This window comes from Schistocerca nitens, chromosome 1 (assembly GCF_023898315.1).
Source record: "Schistocerca nitens isolate TAMUIC-IGC-003100 chromosome 1, iqSchNite1.1, whole genome shotgun sequence".
In the NCBI taxonomy this organism is placed as follows: Eukaryota; Metazoa; Arthropoda; class Insecta; order Orthoptera; family Acrididae; genus Schistocerca; species Schistocerca nitens.
This window is the reverse complement of record NC_064614.1, coordinates 900,969,568-900,987,200: the sequence shown is the minus strand read 5'-3', so window position 1 is coordinate 900,987,200 and position 17,633 is coordinate 900,969,568. Positions and strand designations below refer to the sequence as shown.

Genomic DNA, 17,633 nt, shown 5'->3' with positions numbered 1-17,633 from the left:
GTCAGTATCATGGAGGAGCATTTCAGGTAACAGTCTCGGAACACTTTTTTCTAAGAGCGCTATATGATTCCCTGTTGGGACTAGGTTTCTATTTAGTTCACCTGCTATATTCAGAAAGTGATTATTAAGTACTGTACATATATGCGACTTATCAGTAACACGGACATCCCCACTACGCACTGATTCTATATTCTCGACCTGTCTCTGCAAACCAGCCACTTCCTTTACGACTGACCATATGGTTTTAATTTTATCCTGAGACTTAGCTATTCTATCTGCATACCACATACTTTTTGCCTTCCTAATAACTTGTTTAAGCACCTTACAATACTGTTTGTAATGGGCTGCTGCATTTAGATCTTGACTGTTTCTAACGTTTTGATATAATTGCCACTTTGTTCTACAAGATATTCTTATCCCATTAGTCAGCCACCCAGGCTGCCTGTTTGTGCTAGTACCCTGTTTTGAACGTTCTAACGGAAAGCAACTTTCAAAGAGCACGAGAAAAGTCTTGAGGAAAGCATTATATTTATCGTCTACTGTATCAGCACTATACACATCTTGCCACTCTTGTTCCTTGATAAGGTTTACAAAAGTCTGTACAGCAACTGGATCAGCTTTCCTAAAAAGTTGGTAACTACATTTAACATGTGTTGCAGCACAAAAATCTTTTTGACTTAAAATTTGTGCATCATGATCTGAAAGGCCATTCACCTTTTTGCTAACAGAATGCCCTTCTAATAATGACGAATGAACAAAAATATTGTCTATGGTTGTTCTACTGTTCCCTTGCACTCTCGTTGGAAAGAATACGGTTTGCATAAGATTATATGAATTAAGGAGGTCTACCAGCATCCTTTTCCTTGCACAATCACTTATACAATTAATATTGAAGTCACCACATATAACTAACTTTTTGTATTTCCTATAAAGTGAACCAAGAACCTCCTCTAGCTTTAGCAAAAATGTTGTGAAATCGGAGTCTGGGGACCTATAAATAACAACAGTAAGAAGTTTAGCTCCAATAAATTTAACCACACCTGCACAACATTCAAACACCTTTTCAGTGCAATACTTTGAAACATCAATTGACTCAAATGGGATACCGTTTTTCACATACATGGCTACTCCCCCACACCGCAAAGAGCTCCTAGAAAAGCTGCCAGCCAACCTGTATCCTGGTAAAGGAATCCTCTGAATTATCTCCTTATTTAAGAAGTGTTCAGATATACCAATAATTTCAGAGTCAACATCTATAAGCAGTTCACTAACTTTATCTCTAATACCTTGTATATTTTGATGAAATATACTAATTCCCTCATTAATCGGATACCCAAGCTTTGTAGAAAGTGGTTTCTTTGTTAGAGAGACTTCCCTTAAGCAGGAATACCTATCAGCTGACTTCAATCTAAAAAAGGTACAGCTCTAACACCCACAACTACCGGAATTTTCCCATGAGTGATCCCACCACCCCCATCTATGCTGTCACCTATAAATTTTGCCAACCTCCCCTTCCCATACCTGTTGAGGTGCAGGCCATGTCTAGTGAAACCCGTCCTGCTGATAGACTCCACCGACACCACTGAAATGTGACTCATGCCTTCTGTCATCAGCGCACCCCCAAGTCTCATGTTATTACGCCTGACGGCTGTATTAAGATAAGGTCGATCGTGACGCTGAAACAGTTCCACGAAATGCACATTCGTGTTGCCAGTCTGAGTGGCTATCTTTTCCAGGTCACCATCTATGTCATACTCCCCATCCCTATCAATACTATTACCAGCCCCACCCACAATCACTACCTGATCCTCTTTAGTAAAATCCCTACATAACCCCCCTATGTTAAAAGTCACCTGAGCCAATCCTGCATTAGGCTTCACAATGCTGGTGACCTGGTACTCACTCCCCAAAACTTCCTGCAACTGCTGGCCTACACCTCTACCATGAGAACTACCTAACAGCAGAACCTTCTTCTTTCTCTTAGACTTTGCAACTGTCCTAGCCACCGTAACTGCTGAGGTCTGCTGCATACTTCCTACATCTACAGCTACTAGAGATTCCTCTCCACTAGACTCTGACAGTTGGTCATATCTATTACAAACACCAATAGTACAACTATCTGAAAAATCTCCTTCTCCTAGCAGATCTCTTGCCAACAGCCAGTATATAATGGTGAAGTATTGTATGGCTTTTGATTGCTACCAAAAAAATTAAAGGAAATAATATTTCGCTTCGCCGTTCAGATAAGGTCGTTTGAAATTTAAAAAATTACGATGCTATTTTTACACATAAAGTCAATGGGTGAGGCTGAAACTATGGAGTTGTATCATTTCTTCTGTTTGAGAGAGTTTATTTCTATAGAAATTATATGACTATTGATAATGGTTGTTATATACCCGTCTCGTAAAAGTGTATGCGGAAGTTTATTAAATATTAATTGCATGGTTTTTTCTGTTCATGATGCAGATTTTGTAATTTCTTTCTACAGTCTCTCGACTGCAATAACGTTGTTCGCACTGGAGAAATTTTGGGGAATTATTGCAACCCTGCTTTGTAAAGGAATAAATTTAAGGCAAACGACCACACAAAGCCATGCATCAAATATTTCTCGCTTGAAAATTTTTACACTTGAGGCGTTTGGTATCGCAAATAAACTGGATCCACATGCTTTGCCTTGATTTTTTTTTCTCCGCATATAGCGCCTAAAGAATAAAGACAAATAAAATACCCAATTCGGAGAAATACGGATGAAAAACTACACACAACCTAAAATTATGTGTAACATGTAGTTTTATCGATATTAAATACTGGATAATACCGGACATCATTTCTTGTTACAGTATAAAAAGCCACCGCATTTATTTTTGAGAAGTCATATGGTTCAAATGGCTCTGAGCACTATGGGACTTAACATCTGCGGTCATCAGTCCCCTAGAACTCAGAACTACTTAAACCTAACTAACCTAAGGACATCACACACATCCATGCCCGAGGCAGGATTCGAACCTGCGACCGTAGCGGTCATGCGGTTCCAGACTGAAGCGCTTAGAACCGCACGGCCACACCGGCCGGCTTTGAGAAGTCAGCTAAAAACTAAATGCTTCGTGAGAAACTTGCATCTTGCATTCCAGTCGTGTGGTAGCGGTGTAGCAAATGGCGGTGAGTGTAATAAAAAATACAAAACAGAGGAAGAGCTGAAAAAAATGCAAAATTGTGTAGCCTTTTCACCTGGCACATACATCACAATGATATTGGACATCCCGTTGATGTTACAATAATTGTAGTGCTACACATATAATAGTAATACACTAATACACAGGATACTTATAATCGCACTAAGGCTTACAACATGTTGGCGTGCAACTTTCCTGGAGCTTCTACTAGGGTCTCAATATTCTGTAGAACCCGATCCTCCAAATCTGATATGCCTACAGTCTGCCACCTCGCTGCACTTTCATCTGTCTGAAAGGACCCACGATCACACAAACGCACAAAAATGGCTTGAAATGTTGTCTGATGTGGTCGGTGTCTATGAGGGTACTTGTGTTGATACAAACGTGCTGTCTCGCGACCGTTTCTATCTGCTAGGCCGTACGCAAACACCATCTCGGCTCGTTCCTGACTTGATTACCGTATCATTCTGCTGTTTACAGTACGCTGCGTCAATCACACAGCCTACAATACACAAGGAACACACGGCACGTAGCCAGACAAACTTTCTTTTGTCAGCGGCAACTACGGTGGCAACGATGCATTTCCGGACACATGTTCATAGGACCTTTTTCCCACACTGCTGATCAAGAAACCGTCCTTGCAGTTGGTCGGTTTTATTAAAGTTCAGCCTGTATAGTGGAGGCATATTCAGTTTATTGAGTACTTATTTGTAATTGTTAAGTGAGCTTTTATGTAAAATACGTTCCCGTAAACAATGGCCAACGTAAAAAAGTGACCTTTAAATCAACTCGCACCAACAATGCTCACGACCCACCGGTCAGAACGTCTAGTGTGTTGATCAGGACACTCCCTCCTAGTTCTGCACAAAAAATTTGCGACTACATGATTTTCCCCCCTAATCGGCCTTCTTTTGTCTTCGTCAACTTGGTTATTGTATATTACCCTTCTTTCGCCGTAGCTTACCCATATTTATCTCTGAATTTTGAACATCTGGCACCGTTTTACACTACCTGTTTTTCTATGAACGTGTTTTGATGTACTGTATGTATGTATACATACGTATGTAGGATCTTACTGTCGCAAGTGCGATCATATGGGACATCTTATGAAATTTGTGACCGGAGTTAGGACTTTTGGATAGAGAGGGCGCAGCATGTTATCTTGGATGGAGATTCATCGTCAGACGTAGAAATACCTTCAGGTGTGTCCCAGGAAAGTGTGTTGGGACCCTCGCTATTCATGCTGTATATTAATGACCTCGTAAACAATATTAATAGTAACCTCTGACTTTTTGTAGATGATGCAGTTATCTATAATGAAGTACTTCTGAAAGAAGCTGCATAAATATTCAGTCAGATCTTGATGACATATCAAAGTAATGTAACGATTGGCAACTTGCTTTAAATGTGCAGAAATGTAACACTGTGCTCTTCCAAAACGAAAAAAATGTAGTGTCCTTCGACTATAATATAAATGAGTCTGTATTGGAATCGACCAACTGATACAAATACCTGGGTACAGCAGTTTAGAGTGGTGTGAAATGGAATGATCACAAGGCTCAGTCGTGGGTAAAGCAGGTGGTAGACTTCGGTTTATTGGTACAATTCTTGGGAACTGCAGTCAGTCTACGAAGGTGATTGCTTATAAGTCACTCGTGCGACCGGTTGTAGAATATAGCTCAAAAGCGCGGGACCCATACCAAGTAGAAATAACAGGATATACTGAATGTGTACAGAGAAGGGCAGCACGAATAATCACAGGTTTGTTTGATCCGTGGGAGAGTGTCAAAGAGATACTGAAGGAACTGAACTGGAAGACTCTTGAAGGTAGACCTAAACCGTCCCGAGAAAGTCTTGTGACAAAGTTTCAACAACCGGCTTCAATTGATGCGTTTAGGAGTATAGTACAGCCCCCTACGTATCGCTCACATAGGCATCGTGAGGAAGAGATCACAATTACTGCACGCACAGAAGCATGCAAACAATCATTCTACCCGCGCTCCATATTTGAATGGAATGGGAAGAAAGCCTAATAACTGTTACCCCCTGCCATTTACTTCACGCTGGTTTGCAACGTATAGTTGTAGTTGTAGATGTAGATGTAGGTGAGGAGCTGTGAGTGTTTGTGGACAAGTGCCATTGCCGCTGCTGACCCAGCGCCGTGTTGCAGGCTCGCTGGGGACCTCGCTGCTGGAGCCCGACCTCTGCATCGAGGGCGCCTCTGCCGGCGTGTACGCGCTGCTCATCTCGCAGCTCGCCAACATCTGGCTGGTGAGTACGCCACCTCACTCGCGTCGTCAACGCCGTGCTACTGAATGCTGCCAAACTCTGTGCTCGCAACAACTCGCTTCTCCAAGTCTAGGTAGAATGACGACGACTATTACTTCCCTTTCGGAAAGAGTGTGCACGGTATCAAACCTAACGAGAAATTAGAACAAAGGAAGCTGTTCGGCTACAGAACTGACTTACTATTTCGATATGTCAGATAGTTTCATGCTCAAGATACCTTTGCTTGAAAATTAATCACTCACATATGCGAGTCAGTCGAAACACTTCAATCGTAATATCCAGTACCGACTTGCATCTACAAAAAATGAAGTACGCTGCTGACCATTAACACGGCAGCTTCAAGAAGAATAATAAACAACGAAATCTTACTTATTGTACGAATCCTTATACTAGGACGAATACGTGATTAAAGCTGTGATTAAGTGCTAAATTTAACAGGTGAGAGTGTGAACCGTGAAACACTTTACAGACTTACGTCTCTAGTTAGCTCTGTGATAGAAGTTTAATTTGCTTTCGTAATCCATTTCGAAATGATAGCATTCATGTTATGTGTGTTGCAGTATTTTCTTGAAACTACAAAGAGACTGTGAGACAAAGAAATAAAAAGATAACGTACCACGAAGCAATTACCCGAAAGGGACGGAAATCGGTAGAAGTGGTGTACAGGTACAGACGAACAAATTATTGCAGTTTCAGAAAAACTGGAGGATTTATTCAAGAGAAAGAGCTGCACAAATTGAGCAAGTCAATAACGCGTTGGTCCACCTCTGATCCTTGTGCGAGCAGTAACTTTGCTTGGGATTGAGTGATTGAGTTGTTGATGTCCTCCTGAGGGATATCGTGCCAAATTCTGTCCAGTTCGCGCAATAGATTGTCAAAATTTACATTTAATAGTTGGTTGGAGGACCCTTCTCGTAATGCTCCAAATCTTCTCAAGTGGGGAGAAATCAGGGGAAATATCTGGCCAAGATTGGGACTGGCAAACACGAAGAAAAGCAGTAGCGTGTGCGAGCGGGCATTATCTTGCTTTAGTTAAGACGTGCAGGGCAACAAATCAGGACGTAGAATATCGTCGACGTACCACTGGCCCGTAAGGGTGCCGCAGATGACGACCAAAGGAATCTTGCTTTGAAATGAGATGACACCCCAGACCACGTCCTTGTTGTCGGGCCGTATGCCGAATGACAGTCAGGTTTGTATCTCAGCTGTCCGGGGCTTCTCCAGACACGTCTTCGGTGTTCATTTCGAAGCGGGACTCCTCACTGCAGACAATTCTACTCCAGTGATATTCCATGCCGAATGTGCCCTACACTACTGCGAACGGGCTTCTTGGGATACAAAGGTCAATGTAACCGACGCGAGGGACGCCATGACCTCGGTCCCCCTTCTCCGAGCCGGCTACTATTGGTCCTCGTGGTCACTTCAGCACGTCGGGTCGATGATAGTGATGAGTGCTTCTGTCACGATAGTTCGGTCCTCTTGTTCTGTCGTCTCTCTAATTCGACGGCTTCCTTCTTGACGCTGTGCTCCGCCCTTCCCGCCAATATCGTCGAATATTGGCATCGATCTATTCAAATGTCGAGCGATTTGCCGACTAGCCCATGCGGCCTCTTTGAGTTCAACTTCACGTTCTCTCTCAAATTCTGACATTTGCATTTATTGTTCACATGCCTGTTTGCGAATCTTAGTTGCTGTCCAAAGGACCACACGGAATGAAATTCGCAAAGACTTTATTGCCTGGTATCGACGTGTCCCCTGTTTACTATCATTGTCAACTGTACAGCGAAATTACGCTGTTGTGTCACACATTCGTCTATCGGCTTCCAAAGATTATAGCATTGCATTTTCCGACAATACCTGTATGAATGTCAATTTGTGACTAGTTTACAAAGGTCCTTCGTTATGTGTCGTTTTTTTGTTTATATTATAGTGTATTACACCAAAACAAACAAGTTTTTTTCATAGGTGAAACACTATTCCGAGACCATGTACCAAGGAACAAATATTCTATTCAAATTTTAAAATGTTTCAATCGAGAAAATTTTGTCGATGCAATTTTTAATAATGGCTCAAATGGCTCTGAGCACTTTGGGACTCAACTTCTGAGGTCATCAGTCCCCTAGAACTTAGAACTACTTAAACCTAACTAACCTAAGGACATCACACACATCCATGCCCGAGGCAGGATTCGAACCTGCTACCGTAGCGGCCGCTCGGTTCCAGACTGCAGCGCCTAGAACCGCACGGCCATTCCGGCCGGCAATTTTTAATAGATGTGTGTCATATCATTAACTACCACATACCAATAACCTGCATGTGAGATCAAATTAAGAAGTAGTATCATCAAAAATCAGTTACAAGTTAAAAATGGTAGCGGTCGCGCGGTTCCAGACTGAAGCGCCTAGAACCGCTCGGCCACACCGGCCGGCTGGTATAAGACGGTATGTAGTTTTTCACCCCTGTTGTTCAGTCCATACGCCGAAGAAGCAATCATAGAAATAAAAGAATAGTTGAAGAGAGGGATTAAAAAAAAAATGGTTCAAATGGCTCTGAGCACTATGGGACTCAACTGCTGAGGTCATTAGTCCCCTAGAACTTAGAACTAGTTAAACCTAACTAACCTAAGGACATCACAAACATCCATGCCCGAGGCAGGATTCGAACCTGCGACCGCAGCGGTCTTGCGGTTCCAGACTGCAGCGCCTTTAACCGCACGGCCACTTCGGCCGGCGAGGGATTAAAATTCAATGCGAAAGTATATCGGTGTTAAGATTAGTCGATGGCATTGTTGTCCTCAGTGCAAGTGAAGAATTACAGGATGTGTTGAATGAAATGGACAGTGTAATGAGTACAGGATTTGGACTGAGAGTAAATCGTAGAAATACGAAGGTAATGAGAAGTGACAGAATTGAGAACAGTGAAAAACTTAATATTAAGACTGATTGTCGTGAAGTAGATCAAGTCAGAGAATTCTGCTACCTAGGCAGCAAAATAACCAATGGTGGGCGGAGCAAGGAGGACATAAAAAAAACAGACTAGCACTGGCAAAAGCGGCATTCCTGGCCAAGAGAAGTCTACTAGTATCAAACATAGGTCTTAATTAGAAGAAGAAATTTCTGAGAATGTACGTCTGGAGCACAGCATTGTATGGTAGTGAAACATGGACTGTGGAAAAACGGGAACAGAAGAACTAAGCATTTGAGAAATGGTGATACAAAAGAATGTTGAATATTAGGTGTACTGCTTAGGATTGAGGAGGTTCTCCGCAGAATCGGCGAGGAACGGAATGTGTGGAAAACACTGACAAGAAGAAGGGACAGGATGATAGGACATCTGTTAATACTTCAGGGAATAACTTCCATGGTATTCTTCTGAGCTCCCAAGAGTAAACTCTAGGGGAAGACAGAGATTGGAATACATCGAGAAAATAATTGTGGACGTAGGTTGTAAGTGCTACTGTGAGATGAAAAAGTTGGCAAACAACACTACCCTCCAGGTACAACACTCACCCGCACACAGTGTTGCCACCTCTAGCACTAACAGTGGTTCAAACCTGGCTGGGCGTCGAGTCGAACTGAGCAGCATGCTCGCCACACATGGATACGTCATTCTGCGCTGCTTCACCTCTACGCCACACTCATCAAACATAGCAGTTGGCCACACTCATCAAACATAGCAGTTGGCAAGTAGTGGCGTCCCAATCTCGGCAACCCACGGCCAGATGTTTCCAGTGAGTGAGACCTGTAGAACGTGCTTGTGTGGTGAACGATCGAACACGCTCTGTATTTACGTAGATCAGAACAACACGGACCCCATGCGGCCTTGAGTTACCTTGTACAAAGAAAACGTCAAGGAGACCCCATCCTTACCACGTCGGATATGTAACGGATGCCGTCCAAATGGGCCGCCTTGAGAACCAAAGGTGGTCATGTTTTGCACCCCATAATATGACGCCAGATGATGGGGCAGTATGACGACGAATACCATATGCATCTGGTAACACTTCGTTCTCCTCGGAGACTCCGCTCGGGGACACGTCCATGGTGATCGCTGTACGTCGAATCGGGACTCGTCTGGAAATACGACGTGCTGCCACTCGTGTGTCCAGAGTTACCGTCTGGCGCAAAACTGTCGTGACGGCTCTCTGTACTGCCGCAAGTCTGAGCAGCGGTCTGTGCTGCGCCCCACACGTCATCTCACTGTCTGGATAATTATATTGCTGTCGATCGAGCACTATGGGTGCGAACAATGTCGTTTCGGGCGCTAATCACAAGCAGTAACATCCTGGGACGCTAGATCGCATGTCGATTAGTCTCGATCCTACCGCTTTCGTGTTCCAACATGCGCTTGTACACGTTTCACCTACCTACACGAGACATAACATGGTCTTCTCACAAACAACCAACATTCGAATATGATTTCTGAATTAAAAACTCTCTGCGTAACCTTTCCTTATACAGGGTGATTTTTTCCACCGCGTACAAACTCTAAAGGGTTACTCGAGGAGAGGATACAGAATGAAGCTGTAATAAACTTATCCGTAAATGCATGGTTTCATGCTAGAGACGACTTATTAAATCATACATTGTTACAGAGATTGCGGTCTAATACGCGCTGTACCATGCAGCCACAGCATGTGTTGAAAATGGTTTTCATGTGCCTCAACACATGCGTGTTCGCGCCGTAGCATGCTCTGTCTCACAGGTTCACATCGGCCAGGCTGCACCCCAACAGTGTCAAAGACAGCACGAATACACTGCTCCAGCGTCTCCACATCTGGAATGGGCTCTGCATACACTATACTTTAGAGATGTCCGCATAACCAGAAATCGCACGGGCTTAGATCCGGTGTACGAGCAGGCCATGCAACTGAACCCCATCGTCCGATCCATCGAACAGTGAAGATACAATTCAGATGCGTCCTGACGACAACGCCAAAGCAGGGGAGGCAAAGTCACCCGCAAGAAACGCCGATAATTCCGTCCTGTTAGGCGACGTGGAAGGAAGACCTCTGTCTCCAGTGGTCGCTAGCCTTTTTATGGAGGATTTTGAGGAGAGAGCACATGAATCATCGGTCTGCAAACCACCTGTTTTTTGGAGATACGTCGATGATACTTTCATAGTGTGGCCCCTAAGCCCACTCACACTGATTTGTACTTGCATTCTTGAAGTTGCCATCACCCATCCCGTACTATTAGTGTACTTAAAACCCTTGTGCACAGGGTATATACGGTGTCGGATTCAGAGAATTTGCCTAACGAACTTGCACATTTAATGACGGTGTTCAGAGACAATGGATACTCGATCCGGCAAATTAATAGGGTCTTTTCACCTAGAGCCAGGAACCGGGAAGTGAATAAAGAGGAAAACGCACCAGCCAAGTCCCTAGCTTTTCTTCCCACCGTTGGAAATATCTCCTTCAAAATAGCGAGGATTCTTAATAATTTTCAAGTGAAAGTGGTTTTTCGTCCACCTTCTACGATTTTGGATTTGCTGGGATCGATGAAGGATGATTTGTTCCTGCGGAAATGGGGAATTTTCAAAATACCGTGTCAATGTGGTATGGCCTATATAGGACAGACAACGCGTACAGTGGAAGAGCGTTGTACGGAACATCGACGTTGCACTCGCCCACTGCAACCCAGTAAGTCTGCAGTTTCAGAACATTGTATTTCCAATGGACATTCAATGGAGTACGACAAAACTTCGATTTTGGCCACAGCAACAACTTTTTGTAACTCCATTATCAAAGAATCCGTTGAAATACGCATCACGGGAAATCTGATGAACTGTGACTGTGGTTACCAATTGAATAACGCGTGGAATCCCGTCATCTCCGAAATTTGCTCAAGAGGAAGACGCCCATACTCTGAGTAATTGAGCTCAGGTCCCTCCCAGACGTCTGGAAGCAAATGCTAACGGACGCCTGATATCTTGACCTTCCTGTAAAAGAAGTGCCGCCACACCAGTATTGCAAACATCAGTTTGAACCACAAATCTTTTCTTAAAGTCAGGTACGGCTAAGACCGATGGGTTGGCATTCGCCCTTTTAATTCCTTCAAAGGCTGCCTGCTGACTTTCAGCCCAAACGAATTTCTCATTATTTCTGAGTAACAAATTTAACAGAGCTGCAAGTTGCTCAAAGTTTGGGACAAATCTGTGGAAATAATTAGCCATCCCTACAAATTGGACAATATCCTCTTATTTCGTGGGTGCGGAAAATTCCTCAATGCTAATTCCGTCCCTGACACCAAGTGACCCAAAAATGATACCTGGCGCTTAGGCAAGGTCCGCTTTGAGGGTTTCACAGTCAGCCCCGCTTTCCTGAGCATGGATAGTACCTTCCGGATGTGCTCTAAATGTTCTTCAAAGGAGGCACTACATATGACCACATCGTCCAAATAATTGAAGACACAATTAAACTTTAAATCACCTAAAATGTTATCCAATAAACAGGATAAAACCTGTTGACAAACAGAAACGAAACCCGGATGAACTTATATAAATTCCAGTCGGTGGCGAAGGCGGTGAGATGCTTAGATTCATCCGTTAAGGGTATCTGGTAATAAGCCTGATTAAGATCTAAGACCATAAACCAAGAGTCCGCAGCTCGTGGTCGTGCGGTAGCGTCCTCAACCCGCGCCCGGGTTCCCGGGTTCGATTCCCGGCGGGGTCAGGGATTTTCTCTGCCTCGTGATGACTGGGTGTTGTATGATGTCCTTAGGTTAGTTAGGTTTAAGTAGTTCTAAGTTCTAGGGGACTGATGACCATAGATGTTAAGTCCCATAGTGCTCAGAGCCATTTGAACCATAAACCAAGATGCTCCAGAAAACCAGGTGAAACAGTTGTGGAGATCAGGCAGTGGCACCGATTTCAAGATCACCTTTTAATTGAGAAGCCTGTAATCAACCACAGGTCGGTAATCCTGGCCCTGATCTATAGGTACTACCAAAATGGGGGAAGCACAGGGGGAGGTGGACGGTCTTATGACTCCGTCTTTTAACAAACCCTCAATTTTGAGCCGCAATATATCTTAGGTGGTGCCAAGCGATATGGAGACTGGCGAACCTGCACGTCGTCTATGATACGAAAATGGTATCCAATGGCCGGCCGAAGTGGCCACGCGGTTCTGGCGCTGCAGTCTGGAACCGCGAGACCGCTACGGTCGCAGGTTCGAATCCTGCCTCGGGCATGGATGTGTGTGATGTCCTTAGGTTAGTTAGGTTTAACTAGTTCTAAGTTCTAGGGGACTAATGACCTCAGCAGTTGAGTCCCATAGTGCTCAGAGCCATTTGAACCATTTGGTATCCAATGACGTCTGTGACTTCTAACTTGTCACAAAGTACGTCAGGAAATTCTCCAAAAAGTTCACTTAACTGCTTCCCTTGTTGACTGGAGAGATGGTCTAACCTAAGTAGGCACTTGTTACTACTGGTGTGACGTCCCATCCCCACATGGACAAAAGGCTATTCCATCGTTGGAGGAAAATTTGAAATAAAGGGTCCGGGTACCAAAATCTAACGCCAGTCTAATAAAAACTTGACAGGCCATGAAAATTCACACATGGAAAGATTTCCTCGGATTTCCCCGCACAGAGGTAACTCTTGGCCATTGGCCACCCGACATCTCTCGATCGAGGAACGTACTGGAGATAATCTACATAAGTGCCCATATTCAATAAAGCACTCGTAATTAAGGAGTGGCACAGAGCTGCCCGAATCTAGTAAACCGCACAACGGTTCCTGCCCTATAGCCGCACAAACAAATGGTAAGGATCGCGTTATGGCTGCCTGTATACGACTGTACCACCCCTGTCTCCGAAGATGCGACCCCACCCCCGCCTGGCGTCATTTCTCAGCGCGAGGTGTCCTTGGAACCGGGCATCCTCTTACTAAACGGTCACGTGACCCGCACGTAAAACAAGCCACTTATTTCATTGAACCGCGTGCTCTACCTATCATGCTACCTTCTGGACCGGAGTTAGGTAAGTCTTGATGTCTCCAGTTAACTCATCTCGCTGGTTATCGGCAAAAGACAATTACTTAACAGAGTTAACAAGGACCTCTAACTCATGAAGAGTGACCGGTCGAGGAAATAGTGCGATCCGAGACCTGTCTTCAGGCCGCATACCTTCCAAGACGTTAGCAACTAAATTCGCCTCAGGAACATTCATATGTAGTGCCGATACTGCCTCACGAACCCGCTTTACATATCCAAACAACGATTAGTGGGAGTTGTGCACGCGAAAATAATATCTCCATTCTAGCTCTTTGAGCATATGGTCTGATAACTTACGCTCCACGACCGATTGCCTCAGCTGCCCGATCGTCTTACCCTTCCGTAAGGTTTCAGATAGCAGATTACTTAAGTTACCGCATGGTAACGGGTAGAGTGCGAAAACTACTACGTGATGGGGATCCTTAATGCATCAGCATGCGACTCAAACTTAACTAGTAGCCACAATACCTGTTGTATATTTTCTAAGGTTTCAATTGACAATTCCCGAATACTATTTAACAGACACATAATCTGATTAGGGAGTCGGGCAAAATATTTCTCAAACCGTTCACTTAGACATCAGGCGACGGAGCGACATTCAGCTATTGGATTGTCAGAAACACGTTCTATATTATTTGTATCAGCACCACTTTCTAATTCTACAGCTGCAGTTTGGATTTGCAAATCAAACAAAAGATTATTTAACTGAATGACACGTGCTAAGTGTTCAGGGCTCGGATCTAGAAGTTTAAGATCCGTTACTCAATTGCCCAGGTGAACTAATTGTGCATGAATGCGCTTCACCTGCCTCACGGTTGGTTGATTATTTTGGAGAAAGGAGAGCTGTTCTTGTAACTGATTCAATGGTACCATAAGAGTCTGTAAAATTTGGCTCACCTCGCAAACTGTGCTGACAAACGGAGAGTGGTGTTGACAACGCAGCCCGCCGCCTGGCTGCCAGCTCCCCCACTAAACCGTGAGCATTTTGTTGCCTAATGCTGTGTTCATACTCGACCTGATCCCGTTTTAGGTACAAAATACCGGGACCTTGATGTGGATCCATAGCGCGGCTGTAGACAAAAGAGAATAATTAGACAATGTCATAAAAGAATAAAGTACAAAATTTAAACTGAAGCAGGTTGCGTGAAATGAAACTCCTGGCAACCCCCGCTAACGGGTCGAAAACCATGCTCTGCTGCTAATGATACGTGGTTGTTGTTGTTGTGGTCTTCAGTCCTGAGACTGGTTTGATGCAGCTCTCCATGCTACTCTATCCTGTGCAAGCTTCTTCATCTCCCAGTACCTACTGCAACCTACATCCTTCTGAATCTGCTTAGTGTATTGATCTCTTGGTCTCCCTCTACGATTTTTACCCTCCACGCTGCCCTCCAATGCTAAATTTGTGATCCCTTGATGCCTCAAAACATGTCCTACCAACCGATCCCTTCTTTTAGTCAAGTTGTGCCACAAACTTCTCTTCTCCCCAATCCTATTCAATACCTCCTCATTAGTTACGTGATCTACCCACCTCATCTTCAGCATTCTTCTGTAGCACCACATTTCGAAAGCTTCTATTCTCTTCTTGTCCAAACTAGTTATCGTCCATGTTTCACTTCCATACATGGCTACACTCCATACAAATACTTTCAGAAACGACTTCCTGACACCTAAATCTATACTCGATGTTAGCAAATTTCTCTTCTTGAGAAACGCTTTCCTTGTCATTGCCAGTCTACATTTTATATCCTCTCTACTTCGACCATCATCGGTTATTTTACTCCCTAAATAGTAAAACTCCTTTACTACTTTAAGTGTCTCATTTCCTAATCTAATTCCCTCAGCATCACCCGACTTAATTTGACTACATTCCATTATCCTCGTTTTGCTTTTGTTGATGTTCATCTTATATCCTCCTTTCAAGACACCATCCATTCCGTTCAACTGCTCTTCCAAGTCCTTTGCTGTCTCTGACAGAATTACAATGTCATCGGCGAACCTCAAAGTTTTTACTTCTTCTCCATGAATTTTAATACCTACTCCGAATTTTTCTTTTGTTTCCTTTACTGCTTGCTCAATATACAGATTGAATAACATCGGGGAGAGGCTACAACCCTGTCTCACTCCTTTCCCAACCACTGCTTCCCTTTCATGCCCCTCGACTCTTATAACTGCCATCTGGTTTCTGTACAAATTGTAAATAGCCTTTCGCTCCCTGTATTTTACCCCTGCCACCTTCAGAATTTGAAAGAGAGTATTCCAGTCAACATTGTCAAAAGCTTTCTCTAAGTCTACAAATGCTAGAAACGTAGGTTTGCCTTTTCTTAATCTTTCTTCCAAGATAAGTCGTAAGGTCAGTATTGCCTCACGTGTTCCAACATTTCTACGGAATCCAAACTGATCTTCCCCGAGGTCGGCTTCTACCAGTTTTTCCATTCGTCTGTAAAGAATTCGCGTTAGTATTTTGCAGCTGTGACTTATTAAACTGATAGTTCGGTAATTTTCACATCTGTCAACACCTGCTTTCTTTGGGATTGGAATTATTATATTCTTCTTGAAGTCTGAGGGTATTTCGCCTGTCCCATACATCGTGCTCACTAGATGGTAGAGTTTTGTCATGACTGGCTCTCCCGAGGCCATCAGTAGTTCTAGTGGAATGTTGTCTACTCCCGGGGCCTTGTTTCGACTCAGGTCTTTCAGTGCTCTGTCAAACTCTTCACGCAGTATCTTATCTCCCATTTCGTCTTCATCTACATCCTCTTCCATTTCCATAATATTGTCCTCGAGTGCATCTCCCTTGTATAAACCCTCTATATACTCCTTCCACCTTTCTGCCTTCCCTTCTTTGCTTAGAACTGGGTTTCCATCTGAGCTCTTGATATTCATACAAGTGGTTCTCTTATCTCCAAAGGTCTCTTTAATTTTCCTGTAGGCAGTATCTATCTCACCCCTAGTGAGACAAGCCTCTACATCCTTACATTTGTCCTCTAGCCATCCCTGCTTAGCCATTTTGCACTTCCTGTCGATTTCATTTTTGAGACGTTTGTATTCCTTTTTGCCTGCTTCATTTACTGCATTTTTATATTTTCTCCTTTCATCAATTAAATTCAATATTTCTTCTGTTACCCAAGGATTTCTATTACCCCTCGTCTTTTTACCTACTTGATCGTCTGCTGCCTTCACCACTTCATCCCTCAGAGCTACCCATTCTTCTTCTACTGTATTTCTTTCCCCCATTCCTGTCAATTGTCCCCTTATGCTCTCCCTGAAACTCTCTACAACCTCTGGTTCTTTCAGTTTATCCAGGTCCCATCTCCTTAAATTCCCACCTTTTTGCAGTTTCTTCAGTTTCAATCTGCAGTTCATAACCAATAGATTGTGGTCAGAATCCACATCTGCCCCAGGAAATGTCTTACAATTTAAAACCTGGTTTCTAAATCTCTGTCTTACCATTATATAATCTATCTGAAACCTGTCAGTATCTCCTGGCTTCTTCCATGTATACAGCCTCCTTTCATGATTCTTGAACCAAGTGTTAGCTATGATTAAGTTATGCTCTGTGCAAAATTCTACAAGGCGGCTTCCTCTTTCATTCCTTCCCCCCAATCCATATTCACCTACTATGTTTCCTTCTCTCCCTTTTCCTACTGACGAATTCCAGTCACCCATGACTATTAAATTTTCGTCTCCTTTCACTACCTGAATAATTTCTTTTATCTCGTCATACATTTCATCAATTTCTTCATCATCTGCAGAGCTAGTTGGCATATAAACTTGTACTACTGTAGTAGGCATGGGCTTTGTGTCTATCTTGGCCACAATAATGCGTTCACTATGCTGTTTGTAGTAGCTAACCCGCACTCCTATTTTTTTATTCATTATTAAACCTACTCCTGCATTACCCCTATTTGATTTTGTATTTATAACCCTGTAATCACCTGACCAAAAGTCTTGTTCCTCCTGCCACCGAACTTCACTAATTCCCACTATATCTAACTTTAACCTATCCATTTCTCTTTTCAAATTTTCTAACCTACCTGCCCGATTAAGTGATCTGACATTCCACGCTCCGATCCGTAGAACGCCAGTTTTCTTTCTCCTGATAACGACGTCCTCTTGAGTAGTCCCCGCCCGGAGATCCGAATGGGGGACTATTTTACCTCCGGAATATTTTAC

At 43.5% G+C, this 17,633-nt stretch overlaps 1 protein-coding gene across 1 annotated transcript in view; it reads left to right on the top strand.

The window, feature by feature from the left end:
• The window catches only part of LOC126211576 (protein rhomboid), a 245,627-nt gene that overhangs the window by 202,547 nt on the left and 25,447 nt on the right, over positions 1 to 17,633 (top strand). Inside the window, exon 3 of the mRNA XM_049940005.1 lies at positions 5,344 to 5,444. Coding sequence (XP_049795962.1) covers positions 5,344 to 5,444 — 101 coding nt within the window. The remainder of the gene's footprint in view (positions 1 to 5,343; positions 5,445 to 17,633) is intronic.